Source organism: Panthera onca, chromosome B1 (assembly GCF_046562875.1).
Source record: "Panthera onca isolate mPanOnc1 chromosome B1, mPanOnc1 haplotype 2, whole genome shotgun sequence".
Classification (NCBI taxonomy): Eukaryota; Metazoa; Chordata; class Mammalia; order Carnivora; family Felidae; genus Panthera; species Panthera onca.
Genome location: NC_138342.1, coordinates 190206696 through 190231985, shown reverse-complemented (window position 1 = coordinate 190231985; position 25290 = coordinate 190206696). Strand labels below are relative to the sequence as shown.

General features: G+C 42.5%; 2 protein-coding genes across 4 annotated transcripts in view; one reads left to right on the top strand and one right to left on the bottom strand.

The window, feature by feature from the left end:
* Positions 1 to 5173: 5173 nt before the first annotated feature.
* RWDD4 (RWD domain containing 4) lies at positions 5174 to 24574 on the bottom strand. 2 transcript variants are annotated; one of them, XM_060652884.3, is made up of 7 exons: positions 24347 to 24574; positions 21851 to 21931; positions 17021 to 17130; positions 16790 to 16937; positions 14859 to 14976; positions 12562 to 12611; positions 5174 to 5275 (listed from the first exon to the last, which is right to left on the bottom strand). In XM_060652884.3, the coding sequence occupies exons 1-7, from the start codon at positions 24368 to 24370 to the stop codon at positions 5216 to 5218; spliced, it is 591 nt and encodes a 196-aa protein (XP_060508867.1). In that variant the 5' UTR covers positions 24371 to 24574; the 3' UTR covers positions 5174 to 5215. The 2 variants fall into 2 exon arrangements, with proteins under 2 accessions (XP_060508867.1, XP_060508869.1); XM_060652886.3 differs by lacking the exon at positions 5174 to 5275 and adding an exon at positions 7730 to 9638 and having other exon boundaries at positions 24347 to 24517.
* A 137-nt stretch (positions 24575 to 24711) lies between these two features.
* TRAPPC11 (trafficking protein particle complex subunit 11) overlaps positions 24712 to 25290 on the top strand; it is a 49069-nt gene continuing 48490 nt past the window's right edge. Inside the window, exon 1 of one of the 2 annotated variants that reach the window (XM_060652882.3) lies at positions 24712 to 24798. The gene's annotated coding sequence lies outside the window, so the exon portion shown is untranslated. The other variant, XM_060652881.3, reaches the window with a different exon arrangement.

Genomic DNA, 25290 nt, shown 5'->3' with positions numbered 1-25290 from the left:
CAGGTCATGACTTCATGGTTCATGAGTTCAAGCCCCACATAGGGCTCACTGTTGTTTCAGCACAGAGCTCGATTTCAGATCCTCTGTCTCCCTCTGTCTCTGCCCCTCTCCCACTTGTACTTTCTCTCTCTCTCTCTCAAAAATGAAAATAAACATTAAAACACCTGTCACAGGGGCGCCTGGGTTGAGCGTCTGACTTCGGCTCAGGTCAGGATCTCCCAGTTTGTGAGTTCGAGCCCTGCGTTGGGCTCTCTGATGACAGCTCGGAACCTGGAGCCTGTTTCGGATTCTGTGTCTCCCTCTCTCTCTGCCCTCCCCCACTTGTACTCTCTCTAAAAAAAACAAAACAAAACAAAAAACAACAAAAAAAAAACCTGTCACATTCTTTGCTTCTTTTTCTATTATGTTTCTTCTTGATAACTTCTAAGAACTTTAGATACACACATATGCATATTGAAAGCAATTTTTCTTTCAAAAATAAATGTTTCTTTCAAAAGAAAGATAAAGTCAGTTATCTTCCTTATGGGAATTTTTCTATGTAGAATGTTTTCACTTTTACTTAGCATTTTCTTATGGCTTTAGATTTTTGTGTCTTATTTACAAAAGGCCATCTCATTCTGAAATGACGCATTTAAGAATCTTCAACCTGTTCTTTTTTCTTGATGTATCTAGAAGTTACTGAGATGTGAAATGTGAGATAGAAATGCTTTTCCCAGGGCATCTGGGTGGCTCAATCGGTTGGGTGTCCAACTTTGGCTCAGGTCATGATCTCACAGCTCATGAGTTCGAGCCCCACATCGGGCTTTGTGCTGACAGATCAGAGCCTAGAGCCTGCTTCAGATTCTGTGTCTCCCTCTCTCTCTGTCCCTCCCCCGCTTGTGCTCTATCAAAAATAAATAAACATTAAAAAAAATTTTTTTTAAATGCTTTTCCCATAGGGTGCCTGGGTGGCTCAGTCAGTTAAGTGTCCGACTTCAGCTCCGGTCATGATCTCACGGTTCGTGGGTTCAAGCCTCCCATCGGGCTGTGTGCCAACAGCTCAGAGACTAGAGCCTGCTTCAGATTCTGTGTCTCCCTCTCTCTCTCTGCCTCTCCCCTGCTCATGCTCTGTCTCTCTCTCTCTCTCTCTTTCAAAAATAAATACACATTTAAAAAAAGAAGAAGAAATGCTTTTCCCTTTCTTCCCCGTAGGTGGCTGTCTAGTTGTCCTAATGCCATCTATTGGAGAAATTATATTTTCTACAGACCTATCATACATTCAGTTCTTCTATGTGTGTAGGTCTATTTCTGGAGTCTGCTTCATGTCACTGACAGGAGCAGATGCCGCCTCCTTACTGATTTATTTCCTGTTGCTTGAAAGATGCTTAACTGGTAGAACTAATCTCACTTTATTACCCTTCTTTTTCAATGTACCTTCTGGCCGTTCTTGTACGCTTGGTTTTCCGTAAGGACCTCAAAATAAGTTTGTTGCTTTCTTTAAAAAAGTCCAGTTGCAATATCACTGGGATCACCTGAAATTTATAGAATAATTTTAAAAGAATTAATATCTCTATCAATTTTATTGATCGATGGGTTGATTGCAATTGCTCAGCTCAAAAACTTAAGAGGGGTCATTTTTGATGCACGTCTGTCTCTCCCACAGCCTTCATCCCATCCAACAGCAAATCCTGGCAGTGGTTCCTTCAATATATATCCAGGAACTGACCACTGCTCACACACTTCCTGCCAGTTCATGCTGTCACCATTTTCCACCCACACTTCCGCCATAGTTTCCGAACCGGTCTCCCTGCCTTCCTTCCATCTCTTTTCAACCCAGAAGCCAGAACAAACCGTTCAAACCTAAGTCAGATCGCCCCACTCCTCTGTTCAAAACTCTCTGTGCAGCGGTGGAATACTACTTACCCACGAAAAAGGAAATCCCGTCATTTGTGACAACATGGATTGACCCGGACGGAGGACGTTCCATGAAGTGGGAGAAGTCAGACAGAGAAAAGCAAGGAGTGTGTGATCTCACTTGGAGGTGGAACCTAAAAGAGCCGACCTCACGGAAACAGAAAGTAGACTGGTGGTTACGGGGGTGGGGGTGGGGACGTGGGGGTGCTGGTCAGAGGGTACAAACTTCCAGCTAGAAGATGAGCAGGTTCCGGGGACCTGATGTCCAGCATGGTGACTATGGTTAACAATACCATATTAAATACTTGAAAGTTGCTGAGCGTAGATCCTCAATGTTTTCATCCCACACACAAAGATAATTATGTGTGTTGGTGGGGGTGTTCACTGGTCGTACTGTGGTTATCATTTTGCACCAGGTTAAGTGTATTACATCATCATGTTGTACACTTAAAACTTCCGCAATGTTACGTGTCAATTATATCTCAATAAAGCTGGGGGGGGGGGGAAGACCCCTCTGGAAGCTTTTTGCCTCACTCAAAGCAAAAAAACAAACAAAAACAAAAACAAAAACAAAACCAGACTTGGAGCACAGATCTGCAGGTGAATGAGTTCACCACATGATTATTTGAGGGAAAGAGTCCCAGGCACAGCCAAGAGCCGGAGCAAAGGCCCTAAGGCAGGAACGTGGTGGAGAGTCTTGGAGCTGAGGTTACAACAGCAGCAGGTCACGGACCAGGGTCTTGTGGGCCAGTTTAAGTCACAAATCATTGAAAGCAGGTACTTACGTGGGGTGGGAACTGGGGTTGCGGGGGTGCGGCCGGGAAAGTTGACTTTTACATCAAACGCCTTGTGGAACAATTTGACTTCTCAAAATATGCGTGTGACATTGATAAAAATAAAAAAAAATTAATAAAGGATTTTAAAACACTGACATACAACAGAAAAATATAGAAACGAAGGGAAAATCGTAACAGATGGCATTTGCCAGCACGTGGTGGGAGTTGAGCTTTTCTGTTAGCAGATGGATGGACATTCTTGTAGCCAAACTCCACAATTTCTCAGTCATCATGATTTTAAATAACACCCATCGATTTACATTTTTATCTTTGAGCAGCCCCTGCAAGGTAAGGAATATTTAGTTAGTGTATTCAGCACTTAGCAAGTGACATGTCAAACCGGCAAATTCTCTAGATTTTGTGATCTTCAGAGATACAGAAACAAAGGAGAGAAAGGTTTCAACCGTTTTTAATTTCTTTCACTTTCGTGTTAAAAAAAATCATATTCTTTGGTAGAGTTTGAAACAGGTGTGATTTCTTAAAAATGTTTTTAACGTTTATTTTTGAGAGACAGAGACAGAGTGTGAGTGGGGGAGGGTCAGAGAGAGAGAGAGAGAGAAAGTCACAGAATCTGAAGAGGATCCAAGCTCTGAGCCGTCAGCACAGAGCCCGACGCGGGGCTCGAACTCACGGACCGCGAGATCGTGACCTGAGCCGAAGTCAGACACTTAACTGACTGAGCCACCCAGGCGTCCCAAAACTCCCAGGTATGATTTTTAAGGATACAAAACAGATGGTGAAAAGAACATAGGAGCTGATAAAGTGACACCTGAGGGACTGACATTTCCCAGGGTCCAGGGTCCAAACCTAGTGTGTTCCTTCACAAACAAGGTGGGTAGTAAGTGACTCAGGACACCCACTGCCCTGTGGAAAAGCCCGGAGCCTCACCTCGCACCCCGGGCAGGATACATGCAGTGCGGGAGCTCACGGGAGTGCGTGGTCAGACTTTTCCTGCAATTGCACACGTTAAATCTCCTCACCTTTCTGTACTCCAAAAACTGTCATCATATGAGAATTTTCAAGGTTAATTTCTAGCCACTTAATAAGAAAAAAAAAATGTTTTCATTTGTGTTTTTGTCCTTGTGAAGTTTCCGTTATATATACATATATGTATTTTTTAATTAAAATATTTTTAATGTTTTATTTATTTTTGAGAGAGAGAGAGAGAGAAAGCGAGCACACAAGTCGGGGAGGGACCGAGAGAGAGAGGCAGAATCTGAAGCAGGTTCTAGATCATGGCGCGGGGCTTGAACCCACGAACTGTGGGATCATGACCTGAGCTGAAGTTAGATGCTTAACTGACTGAGCCACCCAGGTGCCCCTATATGTATATATTTTAAACTTTACCTATTTATTTTGAGAGACAGGGAGGGAGTGGGGGAGGGGCAGAGAGAGAGAATCCCAGGCAGGCTCTGTGCTGTCAGAACAGAGCCGGACGCGGGACTTGAACTCACCAACTGTGACTTCATGACCTGAGCGGAAACCAAGAGTCAGACGCTTAACTGACTGAGGCCTCCAGGCACCCCAGAAGTTTCCTTTTATAAATTGCATTCTCTTTAATTAGCAAAAGGACAAAACTAGATACAGAGATTGCTTGTTACTTAAAATACCAAGAATAGTGTCCCAACAGGCCAAATCTTTGTGGAAGCCACAGAAAATGATAGCTCCAGAAGGCCGCAGAGAGGTACGCAAGGTTACTTAGAACTTCTCAAGTGCCAGCAGCAACAACAGGGGAAAATGGGCGCTGGGGGAGGTGGGGAGGGGGATGTTTCCTGTCTGTGTTATCACCACCATCAGCCTATTACAACAATTTATTTTATTTTTAAAAATTTTTTTAATGTTTATTTATTTATTTTTGAGACAGAAAGAGAGAGATGGGGCGCCTGGGTGGCTCAGTCGGTTAAGTATCCGACTTCGGCTCAGGTCAAGATCTCATAGTCCATGAGTTTGACCCCCACGTCGGTCTTTGTGCAGACAGCTCGGAGCCTGAAGCCTGCATCAGATTCTGTGTCTCCCTCTCTCTCTGCCCCGCCCCTACTCACGCTCTGTCTCTGTCTCTCAAAAAATGACTAAACGTTAAAACAAAAAGATTTTAAAAAAGAAAAAAAAAAAAGAAAGAGAGAGAGAGGCAGAGAGAGAGGGAGACAGAGAATCCCAAGCAGGCTCTGCACTGTCAGCACAGAACCGGATGTAGGGCTCGAACTCACAAACCATGAGATCATGACCTGAGCCAAAACTAAGAGTTGGACACGCAACCGGCTGAGCCACCCAGGCGCCCCTACAACAATCTGTTTTAGAGACTAGATTTAGATGGGAAACCCAGGAAGAAAATGATTATTCCTCTAGAAATGGTGGGAAACATAGAACTAATTTCCTTATGTTTGGTTATCAGTGAGAAATGAAAGCCGTTATTTACCCCCGATTCAGGCACTCGCTCTTACAGGTGCTCTTCAGCTCCTCATGCAAGTTCTTCAGCTCAAAAGTTGTCATGTCACCATCGCGCTGAGCCAGCTTCGCGGACAGTGTGGAATTACTAGGCGGTACCTCTGAAAATAACGCCACATTGCGTGTCAGCTAGACTCGAGTTTAAAAAACAAGTATTGAAAAGTTTTCAACAAGATTTCTGAATGAGAAAGAAAGAAAGAAAGAAAGAGAAAGAAAAGAAAGAAAGAGAAAGAAAGAAAAGAAAGAAAGAAAGAAAAGAAAGAAAGAAAGAAAGAAAGAAAGAAAGAAAGAAAGAAAGAAAGATGGAAGCATTAAGCCTATAAAAGACTGGGCCCTAGAACTCCCGACAGGGCAGCTCCTGGAATAGTCCCAGGGCTGGAGGGACTGGTGTGCACCATAGTAAATGTATTTTTGAATCTGAAACTGATTTTAGGTTTTTAAAAAATTTGCTAACATTATAGGCAAGTCCTGCATACTTCTCCCCCAGTTTGCTGTATGGTTAGCATCTTACTTTATTATTTGCTTACTTAATTATAAATCTTCATATAAAATCTGTCCCATATTTTGTATGCGCTGATCAGTGACTTTCATACTTTTTTTTTTGCCATGACTCACTTTAAGAAATACATTTTACCTGGTACTCACACATATATACCCCAAACCCAAACAACTGTCACACGCACTCAAATACCCTTGTGTGTGTGTATATACATATATGTATATAGAAATATACATATATGTACATATATGTGGAATAGAAGAGAATGCAACAGAAAATACCAGTGTGTGTGTGTACGTATATACATATGTGTACACATATATGTATATACGTACACACACACACACTATGTACACACACACACACACACACACACATACACTGGTATTTTCTGTTGCATTCTCTTCTCTTCTATTCCATTAGGAAAATGGCGGGTAAAGACCCTCAATCAGTTTCTTCAGTAAATGGATTGCAAACTGCAGTTTGAAAAATACCTTAGGTCACAAAATTCCTTACTATTTTGTCACCTAATTGGAAACACTGAAATTTAGAGTTATGCATTACCAAGTAATCCCTACCAGATAATGCCTCTTTTCTGTTTTTACTCTGTGGAATATCTGATGACAAAACAAATCTGTTTTTACACTGCTTGATTTTTAAATTTATTATTATTGTTGTTGTTGTTGTTGTTGTTAATTTTTAAGCAGGCTTCCTGCCCAGCCCAGAGCTTAATGTGGGGCTCGAACTCATGACCCCAATGATGTGGAGACAGATTCTAATGTTACGATCAAAACGAGACAAAACCCAACAACGCAACGGAGTACTGCTTTTGTTCCAAAGGATATTTATACTTCACATTTGCCGAAGCGCACTTTGCAAGCAGTACTAGTCTTCATCTGTAACTTTAATTCTGTTTTCACTTTTCGAGAAGCTCTATTTGGCTCTTTTTCAAATCTGTTTGACGAGCCTTAATAGTTTCTCAATCCTGATTTAATTCCTCTTAACATGTAAGAGTCTCTGTCTGATCAATACGTCCTCGAAGTCCTCATTCCCTCAAATTCCCTGCTGTCACAACATCCTGTTTCCGGGTACTGTGGCTTTTGACTACGCCTGTACATTTCAAGCACTCTAGGTGTGCAGCTTCTTCAGAGGTCTCTGGACGGTGGGTTCTTTCAGGGCCGATCTGTGGTCATTTCTACCAGTTGCCCAGAGGCTCTACCCCATTGGTAACACTTTTCCCTTTTATTTCTAATGTTTATTTATTTTTGAAAGAGAGAGAGCGAGTGGGGGAGGGGCAGAGAGACAGGGAAACACAGAATCCGAAGCAGGCCCCAGGCTCCCAGCTGTCAGCACAGAGCCCGACGCGGGGCTCGAACCCACGTACCCCAAGATCGTGACCTGAACCGAACTCGGACGCCTAACCAACTGAGGCACCCAGGCACCACTAATTCTGCTTTAAGATTTTATTTTTTTAAGCAATCGCTTCACCCAACATGGGGCTCAAACTCACAACCTCAAGACCAAGAGTCACATGGTCTACTGACTAAGCCAGCTAGGCACCCCAGTTGATACCACTTCAAAATCCTGGGTTGACGGATTTTTTTTTAGATTGCTCATACGGGGAAGAAGTTGGGCTGAAATCCAGGTGTGAGGTAACGTGTAAGTCATTAGGAGGGTACATGTTTACATTTCACCCTTCCACCTAGAAAGAACCAAATTTCAAGACGGGAACTTTCCCTCAGGGTCCCCACCTCAGGCATGCTGTGCATACGTGCGTGTGCCCCTTTTTACCCTGAGTTGACCGCAGACTTCATGTGTCTTCTGGGCCCCCCGACTCTGTAAAAACCAAAGCTGTTCTTAACCTCAAGCTTCCAATCTTCATTTATTGGACTCTGGGTACTCCCTACCTTCTTGTCAGCTCATTACAAAATGTCTTCTTAACCCAGCATTTTAAACAGTATCTGGTAGGAGGGCACACCTTACACCCTAAGTCTGTGCAAATCTGTAAAATCAACAATTCTCTCGCAATTGATCTGAAATAAAACACATAGAAAAATGAGCGTGTAGTTCAGGTTTTATTGCTTATCAATCATGTCATTCCATACAGTTTCAGGTGAACAGACTTTGAGAAAATATACTGGGGTGTCAAACAGATGATGGCAATACAGATGAGAAAGTTCAAGTGTTTCACAGAAGGTAGTTAGAGGCACCACTGCCACCATCCCCCCCCAAATTTGTACAGTTCATATAAAAAGAGTAAAAATAGTTCATTGGCATTTAACTAGCATTATTCTTTGTCATCTAGGAGCCACAATGTGAGCCTGAACGATGTCACGGTCTTCAGAGCAAAACACAGTTCGTCCCACTGGCGGATATAGCTGTTTCAGTTTCTTTAAAAACAAGCCAACAAATCAACTCAACCAAAACCACGCACGCAAGCCCCCCCCCCCCAAAAGATGGCATGTTCCAGTGGTCTTGCCAGTGGTCTCGAATTTTACTGTTTCCATTACGTAACTTCAAGATATGAAATGTGATTCAGCTTTTGAAAATCAGATTACACTCCTTCACCATGATTGCACAGTATTTACTTTGCAATTCAAACGATTGAACAGAGCCTAATATTAACCCGGGGAAAGCCGGGGATACAACTCAAACTGCTCTTATGCTGAAGACACATCTTTAAAAGTTAATTATTCGTTAAAAACTCAGACCCAAGCTGCACGGGTATAACTTGAGGAACCGACAGTCTACCATTCCAGACAATACAGCAGCAGTTCTTAGGGTTTTAAAGCCGGGGAGCAAATGCAGTCACTGGAAATCACACACACACGCACACACGCGCGCACACACACACACACGCACACACATCAGTAACTTCCTGCTTACGCTATACTAATAGTTTCCCTATTCGGGGTTTTGAAAACAATCAAGCATGAACTATGATACAGCATTTGAAAGACTTCTATGTCTCTTATGATAAAGATGCTCAGGCCGAGAATTCCATGTAGATACTTGAAGGGAAACAAGACTTGAAATGTGGCTTTAAGACCACTTCGAAGACCTCAGTTACCAGACAACTAGAAACACACAGTCGCAGATAAATAGGAATTTATTAAAACCATGGTCTCCGACAATACAAAAATTAACTAGTAAGGCATTTTTACTTCCGTCCTGGCATATGCAGCAAAGAGAGACGTTTTAAATGGGCACCAGCACTTCTAGTCAAATGCTTTCGAGTGTATTTGGCAGATTTATTTTTATATTCTCCTATTCCACACACCACTGAGAACTCTCACGGTCAAACATCAGGACCCAAACCCAGAGAAAAGCGTAAGACAGATGCTCATTTACTAAAAGGAAGCGGTGCACCCTTGAAAACGAAGAAGAAACTACCAAGAATATTATGTGTAACGTTCAAATGCTAGTATTTCGGTTTCCCTGAAGCCACTTGTGCTTCAGTAACTAAGAGAAAGAAGAGATAAAGACACTGTTCAGACGAGAAGTCTACTGGTAAGGACCATGCTGGAGAAACACCGTGGACTCGGCATTCTGCCCCACTGGGCTGAGAGTTTCCAAGGGGCTGCCGCCTCCTCTAAAAAATATCACAGCCACTAGAATAAGATCATATAAATTCACCTTGATTACTTATTTCCCATTTTGTCCGTTTACGAAGCTCAGCCACCTTTATAAGGTATACTAAACGGTAACATTTCACCTTTTATTAAGGCAAGTTTGTGAAAATAATTTCATACGACCAGATCTCGTCACGAACTTTCAGGTTAAAACATTTCTTCACGTAAGAAACATACAAAAAAAAAATTCCGTTTTTATAAAAAGCCACCTCAATACCAGAAAAGAGTAACGAACGATTTTGAACCCGAACCCAGTTTACTTTTTAAAGGACGCTCTTCCTTTGCCTCCAATTCCAAGCACTATTCATCATCTTTAGAGCCAGTTTTGCTTAACTATAAAAAAAGATAAAAGACATAGTCAACAAGGTGAAGCTATCATGTTATTTGATAGTTCATTACTTCCACTTAACATCAGAAATAAATATTTATAGTTGATAGAACACCACGCAACAAGATTCACGTAACTTACACCATCTACAGCTTTCACTATTTAACTAGTTTTCATCTTAAGGCTCAGCTACTTTAAACAGGATTCATTAAAAATATAACCTCAATAGATCAAGGGCGGGGGGGGGGGGGGCATCCCTCAAAGTTTTCCAAGAAATAAATTGGAACCACAACAGGTGCCATTTAGAAAATGAATATTCTCCTATTTTTGTTTTCTATCACAAATAATAAACTTTAAAAATTTTTAAAACTGTGGCAAAAAAAAAAAACCCACATAAATTAAGTACAGTTTTAAAAAAGTGATACAAATCTTAAATTGCAAGTCTTTTCTATAACAATCCAAGGAAGTTAGCAAGCCGGGGGGTGGGGAAGGAGGGGGGATGTCCCCAAAGATCGACACACACACAATTCTGACCAGAATAAAGACCCAGCCACCAAGAAATCCCCACTGAACTCAAAGCCCGAGGACCCCAGAGAATGTGAGAGACTGTGAAAGGCAGAAACTGCTAAGAGTAGCAGTCCTCAAACATTCTGGCCCCAGCTCCTCTTTCCACTTTGAGGATCTTAAAAGGCTTGTTTTTAATGTAGGTTATACCTACTGCATTTGAAATTAAAACTGAGAAATTTAATTCATATAAAAAATAACAATCAACACATTGCATGATAACTGAATAACATTTCTTAAACGAAAAACTGCATTTTCTAAAACAAACTAATAAAACTTAATGTGAAGAATAGTGTTGTATTACATTTTTGTAAACTTCTTTATCATTGAGCTCAACAGAAGACAGCTGGGTTTTTGCAAAGCTGCTTCTACTGTACGGCAGGTACCATGGAAAACGGCTAACAAGAACACGGTACAAGTATTAAGGACAAACTGACTTCATGTAAAAATGCACACACACACACTTAGATTCTACACCTACTCACTACCTTAGAAAATTCTGGAAAACACAAGACTCTAAAATCGCACATTCTATTAGTGCTCTAACAGAAGAGTATTAGTGATGGCACCATCACACTCCCCGCAGCCTCCGGTAAACACCACCGTCCACTTGTGAGAGAATGCGGAAAAAGGACGAACAACACTTTAATGTTAAGATATAAATAGTTTTGACCTTGCAGACCCCCAGAGAGCCTCTATGACCTCTAGGGGTCCAAAGACCACACTTAGAAACAACTATTCTCCAGCACTTGGGCTAATGGCTTCTGAGTCCAAACCATGCCTCGGTGGGAACCTCCCTCTTAAGATGACTGGGTTATTTATATCTTCATTTATTTTACGTTTCTTGAAATTCTAATTTATATTAATGAGGACTCTCTGAAAAACAAACAAAAAACGAAATTTCCGGAGCTAGGGAAGGAGGGGTACTATCCCCCCCTCTGGGACAATTTTGGATTAATCGGACAATTTCGTCTTCCCAGTTTCCAGGGAGATCTGCTGCCTGAAAAGAGGCACTTCTGTTCTGAGTTAGGAGACAGCTCGTTCTCAGGCATGAAGCATTCTGCAGAGGGAAACGACCGAGCTGGTGAGGTACCTACAAGCACACCTGGGACAACACGCAGTACCCAGCAGGCATCAGTGGAGGGGCCTGGGCAAGTGAGAGGATGCTGGAGATGCTGCTCCCATACAGGTGTCTTGTGTACGGTCAGTCTCTTGCCCCGGCAGGGGACAAGACATACCGCTTCTTTATTACAATGGCAGCTCATGGTTCCCTACTCCCAGGGACTATTTTTGTACTAGATTCTAGAAGCACAAAGCTTCTTTTCAACAGTTTCTATAGAAAAGGTATCCCACGGCCCAGAGAACTGACTTTCACATAAACTTTAAGAATATACTGCTTATGGGGTGCCTGGGTGGCTTGGTCGGTTAAGCGTCCGACTTCGGCTCAGGTCATGATCTCACGGTCTGTGAGTTCGAGCCCCGCGTCGGGCTCTGTGCTGACAGCTCAGAGCCTGGAGCCTGTTTCAGATTGTGTCTCCCTCTCTCTCTGCTCCTCCCCTGTTCATGCTCTGTCTCTCTCTGTCTTAAAAATAAATAAACGTTAAAAAAAAAAAAATTTAAAGAATATACTGCTTATACATTACGTGTATTTGTAGGTGGTCACTAAAATCCTAACCTTTAACCACTCTTGAATCATATCAATTACTTCTCACAGCAGCAGTGGCACTAATTGTCATGCGAAACTCATTTCACGAAGTCCTACAGAGAGAATTAACTTACTGTGCTAAGTATCACTTTATTTAAAACTACGAATAACTCAAGAAAAACAATCAATGGAGAGAAGTTGGCAAAATACTTCAAGGTGAAAAGTGAATGATTTTAAACAAGAAAAACAGAAAATTCTTGTGGACAGTGATGGGAAACCCCATCTAGGGTTTGCTCTAAACAAACAAACAACAGACAACCCCTCCAAAACCCAAAAAACTCATTTCTATTAAGAAATCAAAGCATTCCTTTCAATGACTTGTTTCTTCAGCTTCCATACACGCTCCTGCTAGATCAGAGTCACAGTGAGGCACATTCATTATTCAGAGGTAGTTACGTAAAGTCATACTTTAGCGTACTCATAACTTAGTTCTTCACATTTTCCATTATTTAAAAAAAGAAAATCTAAAACTGAAGGTGTAGGAAAGAAAAGAATGCGAAGGATATTTCAAAAATACTTACATGCTGAAGTAAAAAAGGAAACAGCCATCCCAGTAAAATTCAAAGGTGGAGGGGGGAAAGAATGGAAGATATGAGTTTCATTATTTGACAGCATAATCGTAACAACTGTCTGAGGCTTAGATTATACGCGTTACGTACCTTCACCACGTCAACCCAGTTCCATCCTCGGGGAAGCTGTCCTTTGTGATCTAGAAGAGAAAATAGGGACTTTACTTCCAAGACCAAGCAGTAATTTTTAAATTAATTACCATTTGAATAAATCAGCTTTTGCATACTATCCCATGCAACAAATTAAAATTTAAATCACATATTATGAAGTGAGAAGGTTAGTGTATCGTCACTGGGAATTGGAAGCACGGCTCTGCCGGGGACACTGGCAAAGTAATTCGATGTACTCCCTTTTCACATTTACCCCATTTCATTCAAGACAAAACCTGATACTAAGGGGGAAAAAATATGGAGGTGAGCTGGAAAAGCCAGAAAGAGGAGCTAATCAATTTATTAGTTTCACGCACTTGTACAATTTTATTTGCTTTCTATAAGCTCACGGCTTATTTAAGGTAAGGAGTTGTGTTACTTTGCTGCTCCGGGCGTGTTTCACACTAGGGAGCCAGGCTCAAGACAAGAGACCTTGTAAACAAACGTTCAGCCCCAAGACTAAGAGGAGGCCCGGGCAACTTCTTTATTAACTTTTGTGGCCTGAGAAAATAGGACTTATTTCATCTAGCATTGTTTAATCTGACAGGCCTTTAATCTATTGGGAGCACTTGAAAACAAGCTCAAACTTTATGTAAGAATTTATAGTTTACAAAGCGATTTCGTGCTGGTGACAGAATATTTAAACTTGAAGAATCGTTTAATAAATACAATATAAGTGTTTTAATTTAACACGGCTTGATTTCCTGTATGCTCGATATATCTATATACATCTCATTTTATGGAATCTTCAAAATCTGCATTCAAAACCAGTACATTAATTTTACACAGGGAAGTAGACACTAACCTCATGATTCTTATAGGACAGAGGCAATATTAGTGGAGCTCAATTTTAGATGCTAATACTTCTTTCCTCCTTCATGTCAGTAAGAACCTTATCCCACTGTTTACTGGTTATACGGGGCATGGGGGCAGGGCACCAGTGTGGGTAACTAAAACTCACCCGTAGCGCCATGACTGTCCTATTCAAGTTTTATTTAGAATCCAGGTCCCAAACTCCTATACCATAACTATAGAAAGATAATCCCTTTTAGGTGGACGTCACCAAAAAGATGGAGATAGGGAACTATTAATGAAAGGGAATGATCATAGGTCATTATGTATGAAAACAACAGGTGACGAACCAACAGAAATGCTACAGCTTAAAAAGATTAACTAAAATTCTAGAGAATAGATTACAACAGCTAACAATCCACTGCTTCGGTTGTTCATGCTTTAATTCTGCTCTGACATTAGGTATAATGGATTCCCTGATTTTTTATTTCACAAACCATTCAACTTCAAAAATGTATCTTGAGGGCCAGCACAGGGTCGTGATCTTTTCATTCTGTCACGCAGGATGTTAAACAAAGCATCAACAACCAAAAAACTGCCATCACTTTGTAAAAGAAAGGGCATTATTTTAAACTTCCTCACCAAAGTACAAGGGTCAGTTCCTCTCAATGAAGGGCAACTTGTAACCTTATATCAATAACACACACACACACACACACGTACAGACATATGTACACATGGACACACTTACATATATGTATTCAAATGTTTATATGCGTCCACGGTAATGTCCTCATTGTTCTTGACCAGAAAAAAGTTTACGGACTGATACCAATTTGCAAACTTTCAGGTTAAATAAAGAGATCAAACATTATTGATGGTATGAGCTAGAATTTAGAACTCTCTTCTAAAGGTGCATACAAAATGACTCTGCTTTAGTAGACACAGGAATTCTGTTCTTAAATCTTACTGTAGTTGTAAAAAATGAATTGAGTACAGACAAAAGCATTAAACCATTTATTTGTGCAAAGACTGAACGGTATACCAAACTTCATTTCAAACGAAAGCTAGAGTTCAAAATAATTTGGAGTACTACACGTGTCTCCCATAGAGATAAGCAAATAGGAAAATCCCAACATGTGGCGAAGGGTACGAGTTGGACCCACTTTGCTATGCTATTCTGCTGTTTCTCAGTCTCAAGACTCATTTGTGGTTATTTTGCCGCTCAGTTACCTTCTCCTCACGTGGTGATGTCTGGTGGTGAATTAGTGGTAAATACTTTCAATATATATCCGTGACCCAGGACAGTGTCTGATCCAAATGTTCCAAGAATGAAGAGACGAGACCTTCTCTTCTAAAGCTAAATATACTGATTAAACACTCATATCATATTAAAAAGCAACCTATTTATCTGTGTTATTAAAAAAACAAAAACAAACACAAACCTGTTTTATCTGCCAGCTTACGTTTCTGAGCTTTTGAAAGTTGTTCTTTTTTGTCTTTTTTCTTACTTGATGGGGCTGTATTAGGAGTTTCAACGGAGATGATACTGCTTATGGGTATCTAGGAAAAAAAATAATTCCTGTACCAATGCCTTAAAACTTATCGAATTACACTAAATATGGCCACATCCACAAGTGAGTTGACAATTTTTAGATTTATGAAGTAAAAGAACCCTGTATTATAATATTCATTTATTAGGGCAGGTGTCATTAGCACATTGATGTCACTCTTCCAAAAGTTCACATAGAAGGGCTTACATAATATTAGCTCAATTATTATAACCAGGTCCCGAGAAAGAAGATCTGACACCAGTATCACATTGAAGCTCTAAAATACTAAGGTAATTTCACAATTCAATTGATTTGCTTTATTTGGAAATTTAAATAGGTCTTTAGGAAAATCGCATGTGCCTACCTAGAAAATCCTGATTCTCTGAAGAAATGAAGAAAAAGATTTCAATTTGGATTCATGCAGAGTGTGATCCACACAATTTAAAATGCTTCCTAGTTGCCAAGCATTGCTGTAAATGATGTACGTATAGTACTCATCTGATCCTTACTGCAATCTTACGAGGTAGATGCCGTTATAATCCCCGCTTTTACAAATGAATAAATCGAGCCTAGTGAGGTTAACACATCTGCCTCCTTCCTCCCACCGAGAGAAGTCACATCACATAGCAAGCGGTGCAGGGAGGGTTTTCCGGGCCACGTGGTCTGGCCCGCAGGCTATGAGCTTTGCTGCCCTGCCCGATGGCCTCTCTGGCTGCCCTCCGTGTTCTTCCGTGTTCTGTTAGGAATGTGGAAGCCAGAATTGCTCAAATAGAAGACACGCAGCCTTTGCTGTCAAACAGCTTACAGTTTGGTTCACCAAACTCGACGGACCCTGACCGCTGAAATTCTTTAAGCACATGACTTGGTGCAAAGGGGTCTAATATGTAGATGCCTAAGATCATGAAAGATGATTATTTCCTAAAATACTCTTAATGAAGTCTCTTTAAGCTTGCACCAACTTCAAAGTGAATTGTGGCAAGACTATCTACAACTAAATTTGCCTCATGAAGAAAGTAATTTCACATGTATCTTAGTGCTACATAAGAATCCTCTATAAGCTTTATGAAAACATTAAATAAATTTAAAAAAATACTTGGTTCAACAATGTCTTTTTTTTTTTATAACATTCCTTTTCTTTTTTAAGTTTGTTTAGTTTTGCGAGAGATAGAGCAAGAGAGAGAATGCAGGAGGGGCAGAGGGAGAAGGAGACATAATCTCAAGCAGACTCTGCACTCTCAGGGCAGAGACTGATGTGGGGCTCGAACTCACAAACCGCAAGACCATGACCTGCGCCAAAGTCAAGAGTCAGACGCTTAACCGACTGAGCCACCCGGGTGCCCCAACAGTATCTGTTTGGGCAGGCACATGAGGTATTCTAGCCTTATATGAAGGGTAAGATCTAGGGGATACAATTTCATTTTTGAAGTTAAATAAATACCAAGAAATCTAAAATTCATTATTCTTATTTAACTCAGATGTAACTCATTTTAAATCTAACACAAAAGCGGGGCACCTGGGTAGCTCAGTCGGTTAAACAGCTGACTTTGGCACAGGTCATGATCTCGCCGTTTGTGAGTTCGAGTCCCCTGTCGGGCCCCGTGCTGATAGCTCAGAGCCTGGAGCCTGCTTTGGGTTCTGTGTCTCCCTCCCTCTCTCTGCCCCTCCCCAGCTCGCACTGTGTCTCTGTCTGAAAAATAGATAAAACGTTTAACACAAAATTTCCTTCCAATTAAAAAAAATAGTAACCAGTAAAGATTAATTAGTAGCAGAGTGAAAGCAAAACAACAACAAAAAAACCTGACCCAAACTAATCACAAGCTCACCGTAGAATTAATGGGGTGGTGATTCTCCATGAACTGCTCTTTATTGTCCTTGGCATATTCAAACAATGTGTAGGTCATGGCGGTCCCGAGATGAATTTCCACTGCTTCCTGTAACTTGGCTAATATGCTCTGCTTGACAGCTGATGATCTACAACGCACAAGAAATATACCGCTGAGAAAAAAGTAAGGGGGAGTGTTACAAAAAAACAATGAGAACAAAACACTACTCACATGGTGTTGTTAAAAAAAGCGTTCATAGATATAATTGGAGGTGTTTGGGGATATGTTTCTGTCCAGGAAATCTCTATTAAGAAGGCTTTGGGATCGCCATTTTCACCTATCTGAAGAAAAGGGAAATCTTAGGCTTGTAAAAAGTGATACAAAGACAGAGTATGTACTATGACTTTTTAAATGATGAATTATTGCCAGTGCTCACGATCAGGTCAGAAACGTAGTATTTTGAAAAGTTCAGGAGTACGGGCTAAAACTCGTAGGAGTTGAGGGCCGTATGAATAGAGTCTGACTTTTGATGTTCACGGCCTGTCTCTCCAGGCAGCCCTTCAGCTTTTCCCAGTACCGAGACTGTCTTACATAATTTTTGTCTCATCAAAACTTTTTGAAGGCAGACATCAACTGTGGGGGACAGGAAGGGAATGGACAAAGATAATAAACCAACCTGAAACCCTTCATCTTTGTCTGAAGTTTTCTAATTGCCAAATCATAAGAGGCATCAAGAACAAGTGAATTGCTACACATTAGCCCAATTCCAAGAGACCAGAAAATGAAATGTAAAATTTAGAGAAAAAAGGCAAGAGATAAGGTTTAGGAATGCCTTAGGCTGGATGAGAACTTTCAAGATCTACTCTCTTACCAACCTTCAAATATATAATACGATACAATAAACTAGAGTCACCAGGCTGAACATTACATTTCCCTTACTTACTTTTTTCTAACTGGAAGTCTGTAACTTTTGACCCCCTTCACCTGAATAATTTAAAGACGTCTTTTTTATTTCTTTTGCTCGCCCCTACTTTTCACTTGGAAAAATGCTAATCTGGCAGAGAAACTAGAATAAGACAACGAGCACTCATTGACATGTACCTTATTCACCAAATACCTCTGCTTCCATCCATTTCCCTTTCTTCCTTTCCACTACAGAACCAACCCCTGGCCCCAGGCGGGTGGCTTGTTTTCCTTTGTTTTTTGTTGAACTCTTTGAAAGTAAGACATGGTAAAACGTCCTGAAATATTTATTGGGTAGAGTATCCTAAAAACAAGGACGTTTTCCTTTATAACCACACTACCATTATCACACCCAAGAAATTCAACATTGATACAGAAATATTATCTAATTCATAATCCATCTAAAAAGTTCCCCAAGTATATCTAAAGTGTCTTTAATAAACCACCTCCTCAACCCGTAAATCTGTAATCCATTAAGGATCATGGATTACATTTGGCTGCCAAATTTAAATCCTGCTTTAACTTAGAACAGTACCCAGCCACCTTGTCTTTTAAATATCTTTCATGACAAAAATAATCGAGGGCAGTTTTCTTGTATAATGTTCCCAGATCAGGACTGATTGTTTCCTCTATTCCAAGTCTGATTAAATATTTTGGTAAGGATACTGTGCAGGTGCTGTGGTATATTCCCATAGCATCACATAAGGAGGCACATAAGATCTTCTGGAATCGTCACTGGTGATACTAAGCTTGATCACTTGGTTAAGGTGATATTCTCCAAATCTCTTCAATGTAAAGGTATCTTTTCCATTTTGTAATTAAGAAGTAATCTGTGGGGTGACACTACAAAACCATGTGAATACATTGTCTCGCAACATCTTCTCACCCAAAGGTTTTAGCATCCATTAATGATCCTTGCCCGAAACCATCATTGTGCTGGCAGCAGCAAAATGGTGATTTTTAAAAATTAATTAACTTATTTATTTGAGAAAGAAAGAGAGCGAGCGAGTGCACATGTGCACAAGTCGGGGAGAGGGGCAGAGGGAGAGAGACAGAGAGAATCCCAAGCAGGCTCCAGGCTCAGCACAGAGCCCCACACACGGCTCGATCCCACGACCCTGGGATCATGCATGACTTGAGCTGAAATCAAGAGTTGGACACTCAACCAACTAAGCCACCTAGGTGCCCCAAAATGGTGATTTTTCTAATACAACTATGGAATAACTCACAAATCAGCATCTCCTTGAGCAAAGCTATGCTAATTTCCACCGTAATATTTCTAGTATATATGTTGGGGTTTTTTTAGTATTTATTTTTAGACAATAGCCAACAGATTAAAAAAAATTTCATCCCAAATTGTTATTTGATTTACCTATACTCTCTCTGACCACTACATTTTTATTCCCCTCATCCTCAATCACAAGACACAGCAATATAAGGTGAGGCTTAGAAATTATGTCAAACTTAGGGCTCTGTTGATATTCACCTACGTAAGTTGATTACATACTTGGTTTATGCTTGTGTTTCAAATGCAGAGATGATAAAAAAAAGTGATGAAAATTACTTGCTTTATGCACTGAGTCCTTTTTCAAGGTGCGTGTAAACAACGTGCCACATGGCTCCTGCAGTGCTAGGTATGGAAGATGCAGAGATAGAGACAAGACCATGCCTGTCTTCAAGGGGGGCAGATGTTTAGGTAATACACCAAACTGCATCATGATTAAACGTTCAAGGGGATGGAACAAAGTGTGAGGACACGGGGGATGGCCAGTTCGGCTTTAAAGTCAACGGCCAGGAGACATGGCCCAAATACATCACAGAGGAGCCCGAGATAGGGATTAAAGGAGAAGAAGGCTGGATGAGGGATGCGAGGTGAGGGGCAGAGCAAATGATGTGTCCATGGGCACGGTATTAAAAATGCAGGAGGAGCACCTGGGTGGCTCAGTCGGTTAAGCGTCTGACTTCAGCTCAGGTCACGATCTCATGACTCATGAGTTCCAGTCCCGCGTTGGGCTGTGTGCTGACAGCTCAGAGCCTGGAGCTTGCTTCGGATTCTGTGTGTGCCTCTCTCTCTGCCCCTCCCTCGCTCGCACTCTGTTTCTCTCTCTTTCTCAAGAATAAATAAACATTAAAATTTTTTTTTTTAATGCAGAGAAATGTTCCACAGGCTACTATGGCTAATGGACAGTGGTGGCTGGGAAAATCTGGAGAGGCAGTGTGGGGCAAACAGAAGGGACTTGAGTGTCAAGCTAAGGCATTTAATCCTTATTCTATAGGCAGGAGAAACCTTTTTAAAAGAAGGGCTGGGGTAACTAATTACATGTCTCAGAGAGCTGACTAGTAGCCTGAGAAAGGACTAGTGGGGAGGTGCTGAGGGAAGCTGAGGACAGAACCAGAAGGGAAGAACTGCTCAGCAGGCTACTAAACCAGTCTGCACAGGAACTGAGTGAGGGGTCTGACTATAACCCGGCCAGGACTGTGCCCTTGTCCTCCGACTGTCACAACAGACAAGGTAAGGTTTCTAAACCTCACTTTTTATTCCCTTTAAATCCATCCTGTAGGACACACGCACATCCTACCACATTCCATACACTGTGCTCAACGAGTAGCTGCTGTTGTTAATACGGATATTTAGGAAAGGATGGGGCAATTCTCGGTCTCCCATTTGCTAAGGGGAGAGTGGCAGTTATTGGGGAAGTCTGGGCAGGCAGGCGGATTCAAATTGAAGGTCTAGGACTTAACTCCATTGTTAACCTTGGCTATTCAAAGTCTTTCGTCTTCCTATCCATGGAGTGGCCTAAGAATTACTGAGCTTGAAAGGGAATCAAGAGGAGTGGAGCAGAGGGGAGAATATCTAAAGAAAGTAATTATAGATAATCTATTTCCTGTGATGTCTATAATTATGTATGTATCGTCTAACTTACTTTAGATGATGACATAAATAACTGTAAATCTTTTACAAAAAAACTTTCTCATATTACTACCACTTATAATCATCTGGATAAGTGGTTTTTACGTTATTTATTTACAAAATAAGATACTGGTACTGTTTCATGTTGAAAACAGTTATAAGCAAACTCCCTTTTAGAGAAAAATTGACATAACACATAATGTAAAAAATATTCACACATATTGATTATATGGAATTAGGAAAATATCAACTTTTCTTGATTATATCATAAGGTAGTAAAAATAATTCTAGATTTGGATTAGAGACCTGGATTTTAAATCTAGTATTTATCAGGATCAGCTTGGAAAGCTTAGGAAGCTATGACTGAGAAAAATTATCTTTAAGATTAGAAGGCAAAATTATATAATTTCCAAGGTTTCGTCCATTTCTAACATTTGATGATTCTGTCACAATAAAAACAAATTTATCTTGATTTTTAAAAGTTTCTGAATTGGGGCGCCTGGTTCGCACAGTTGGTTAAGCCTCCAACTCTAGACTTTGGCTCAGGTCATGACCTCAGATTCGTGGATTCGAGCCACTTGTGGGGCTCTGCGCTGACAGCATGAAGCTTGCTTGGGATTCTCTCTCTCTCTCTCTCTCTCTCTCTCTCTCTCTCTGCCCTCTCCCACTCATTCTCTCTCTCTCTCAAAATAAATAAACTTGAAAAAATAAAAAAATTTCAAAAATTCAGAAAAAGTTTCTGAATTGTTTTCAAAAGTTAGAAATAACTGATGTCACGGTGGTGAAGCTTTCATTCAAATGCTCTGGAAAACCCAAAGATGTAATAAATTTAAACCACTAAATTCAAAATACAAAATCATTAAAAAAAAAAAAAAAACACAGCATTTTTAGCAAGCTTCAATCTTTTATAAAAAAAAATTTTTTTTTAAATGTTTATTTATTTTTGAGAGACAAAGAGACAGAGTGTGAGCAGGGGAGGGGCAGAGAGAGAGGGAGACACAGAATCCGAAACAGGCTCCGGGCTCCGAGCTGCCAGCAGAGAGCCCGACGCGGGGCTGGAACTCACGAACTGCAAGATCATGACCTGAGCTGAAGTGGGAAGCTTAACTGACTGAGACACCCAGGTGCCCTTAGCTTCATCCTTTTCTGGAACAGTCGCAAGGGCTCCTGTCTGTGCCGCGTCTTACCCTGTACTGGAATGAAACTGGACTCAATTCCCGGAAGCTTTCGTCTCCTTCATAAATAGAACGTAATGCTTCCAGTTCCATCTGAAAAAAAATGAATCAAGTGAGTTTTGCTTAGTGGTGTAAATGGATCAGTTTCCATTCAAGACCATTCCACTGTGTAAAACTTAGCTACCTTTTTCGCCTTCCATGTTTATAACATTTGTATACAATGTATATAGTCCATGTGCAACATAGTAACACAATATTAATACTAATAGTTACTTTAATCCTTCCCCCAGAATACCAAACTTGAAAAAACATTAATGGACAACAGAAAGAACTTAAAAAAAAAAAAAGATGGTTAGAAACAGGTTGACAAGGATCTACCCAAGACGCAAAAGGGACTGCAAGAGAAAATGTCACTAATAATCCTTGCCTGGAAATATTTCTGAGAGCACTGTGGGCTGACCGGTGAGGACTCCATCACACTTGTGATGACTGATAAACGCCGGAGAAGAGAGGCAAGGAAAGACATCACTTGGGTATGTATTTTACATTTCAAAAAGATGCGGGTCATGAATTCTACAGACTAAGATAGACAAAATTTGAGAACAGATTATTAAAGAAACGGTGCTTGGGGTCCCAGGGGAATAAAGAGTAGAAGTCCCTGAGCATTGGCAAGCGGACGAACAGCAAGATAAATGGAAGCACCCTTTCCTAGAGAGGGTGACTTGGCTGGCACATCAGGGGAAGGCCCACATGAGTTTCGGCAAGGCACCTCTTGCTACCTTCACAGGAAAACAAATACAGGAGTTCAAACTGGATTCAAGAGCAACTGAGATTAGATCAGAAACAACAACCTTATTTCAGATCTAGTACTCCTCCTCCTGCCCTTAATCCTTTCACATATTTTAACTAAGGAGTAGGACCGGAACAAAAATTGAAGGCAGGCTTAGCAAGTTTATGAATGACAATTTGATGGGATAGTGAATCGCGCTGGTAGCCGAAGAATTCAGAATACCCTTGCAAAACCATCTAACCACATGAAATTTTACAGGGTGGGTGGAAGAATGTATCTCAGATACCTAAACAAACGAAAGGAGGATGAAAAACTAATTGCTTTGTACACGGCACTTAAAGGGTTGTAGTTGACAGGAACTACCCGTAGAAAACAGGACACAAACGTAATCTGTGCACAGACACGATTCCAGGAGACTGAAAGAACAAAAAGAATGGACATATGGAGAAAAGCTAAAAGGAACCACTGCGTATGAGGACAGGACGTCGGAAAAACTGGGCAGAAAACTGTCTTCAAAGATGTGAAAATCAGTCATGTGGAAGAAGCATGGAATTCTATTATTAAAATAGAGATCTCTGGGCTCCCCAGGAATTCCAGGTCGGTAAATTCCAGGCAAAGTACAGGCTTCCGTTTGTCTAACAACCACCCCAAAGGTTCTAAGCTTTGCTCCCTGGGCCAGACTTGGAGAAACGTTACATTTTATGCTCCATGGTTCACAGTACCAACTTGTTCATGCCTCCGCTTAGAAACTCACCAGGCAAGAACGGTTTCGAAGGGATTCACATATCAATTAGCTTGTTGGACATTGGGGTCCTTTACAGGTAACTTCCAGTCCAGAGAGACTACCACATCTATCATGGAAAGTGCCACCTTTCAAGAAATATATTCTAAATGAAGAGTGAGTTACGTACCTGGGAGACTCGGATTCCAGTCCTGAGTCTACCCACAAGCTCACTGCGCAGCCCTGGGGCGTTCACTTTGCCCCCCGCCAACTCTTTTCCATCTGTACACACGACACCGCTAGAGAAGGTTCCCCTTAGAGATGACCTGTGTTACTCCCTGATCATATGATTCAAAGTCAACGTGGCATTTCACGAGAGAATATCTGAGCACAAACCATACGATTCAGGTGGCACGTGTGTGCTCAAAATAGACTTCGTTTCCACTGGACAATCACCAGATGGATAAATGATGCCACCAAACAATAAGGCCAGAAACCAGTGTCATTATCTTCCTCCACCAGAAATTTAACTAACTCAGGGAAGCCTCTCCCTACCGGCCAAGAGATTTGAAAGTTTAAAAGTGATCAGATGCCAAACAATGTAACTCAGTACACAAGCGCTACAACAAGAACCTTGAGGACTGAAGGTGAGCCGGGAGCACTGGGTCGCCAACCAAGGACACTCATCCTTGTTATTAAGGAGGCGTGGGGCCACCCCCCGGGCTTGCAAAACTGAGATGGGGTGGGGGGAGCGGAGGCAGAAGCTAACCCTTCCCCTTCCCGCGCGCCTGCACCCCCCCAACCCCCCCACCAGGACACCGGTCAACTTGGGGCACCCCAGCCAGGCTCTGTGCGCTGCAGAGGGGCGAAGGCACGTGCGGGGGCGCTCGTCCCGGAACCGGGTCGCAGCCGGGCCTCGCGAGGTCAGTCGCCCTCCCTCGGAGCCGAGGCACCGCGCCAGCGCGGGGGAAAGGGGAACCCGGCCAGGGGGACTCACCTCCTGGTCCTCGTTGGCGCTCATCGCGCCGGTCACGGGACGCCTCCCGGGAGGACGTGCGCGACGACGAGAAAGCGAGAGCAGCGGCTCCCAGCCCCGGGCGTCCTCCCGCTTCCGCGCCCTGGGCTGCGGGAGGCACACCCCTCGCACTGCGGACGAGAGTCACGCGCGCCCCCCGCCTTCGGGCAGCGTGAAGCCGCCTGGGGTGGGGGGGGGGGGGTCTGTGGGCGGGGAGCCCGAGGCCGCCGAGGGTGGGGCGCCGGGGAGACTGGGGAGCTGCTGCAGGGCGGTAGCGGCAGAAGCCCCGCCTCCTCCCCTCCTCGCTTCTCCTATTGGCTCCTTCTCTCCCCGCCCCTATTTCCTGCTCCCGTAGGAAAGGGAGCGTGTTCCTACGTTCCGTGGAGCAGCGTGAAGTTTCCGGACCGCCGTTGGTGTACGGCGCTGTCGCTCAGGTCCGGAAAGTGCTTCCTGTGCCTGCGAAGGCAGTACCGGGAAGTCTCGCTCGCGGGGACAGGCTCTGGGGCGGTGGCGGTAGGGACGGGCCCCGGCGTTCCGTGACACCCGGCCTGCTTCCCCTCGTCCACCCCCGGCCGGCGGCGACCGGCCACAGCTGCGGCGGGCCCGGGGCGTGCGGCCTGGGTGAGTCCGGCCCGGGAGACCTGCGGGGCCAGGCGAGACCGTCGAGGGAGAGAGCTAGCTCTTCACAATGCTAGTTGTGGGGGGCCTGCGTTTTCCTTCGGCGTCTGCGGGTGCAATCCTGGCATGTCCCTTCTAGCCCCTGAAGACCAGACGCACCTGTTCCTAGGGCCTCCAGGTTTAAAGGGGAGGGGGAGGAGACGGGGAAGACAGCCTCTGCCGTGAGGGCTGCAGCGTTATTTCTCCGCCTATCCTCTGGGTCTGCTGGGGCAGAATACTGAGAGCCTTGGGGATGGGAGCTTCTTAAG

Excerpts from the sequence above, each read along its gene's own strand:
- RWDD4 (XM_060652884.3), bottom strand. The coding sequence starts at position 24,370 with ATGAGCGCCAACGAGGACCAGGAG. Across the intron at positions 21,932-24,346 it reads GCGCCAACGAGGACCAGGAG|ATGGAACTGGAAGCATTACG; the intron begins GTGAGTCCCCCT and ends ATTTTTTTTCAG. Across the intron at positions 14,977-16,789 it reads ACCACCCCATTAATTCTACG|ATACCCATAAGCAGTATCAT; the intron begins GTGAGCTTGTGA and ends TTTTTTTCCTAG.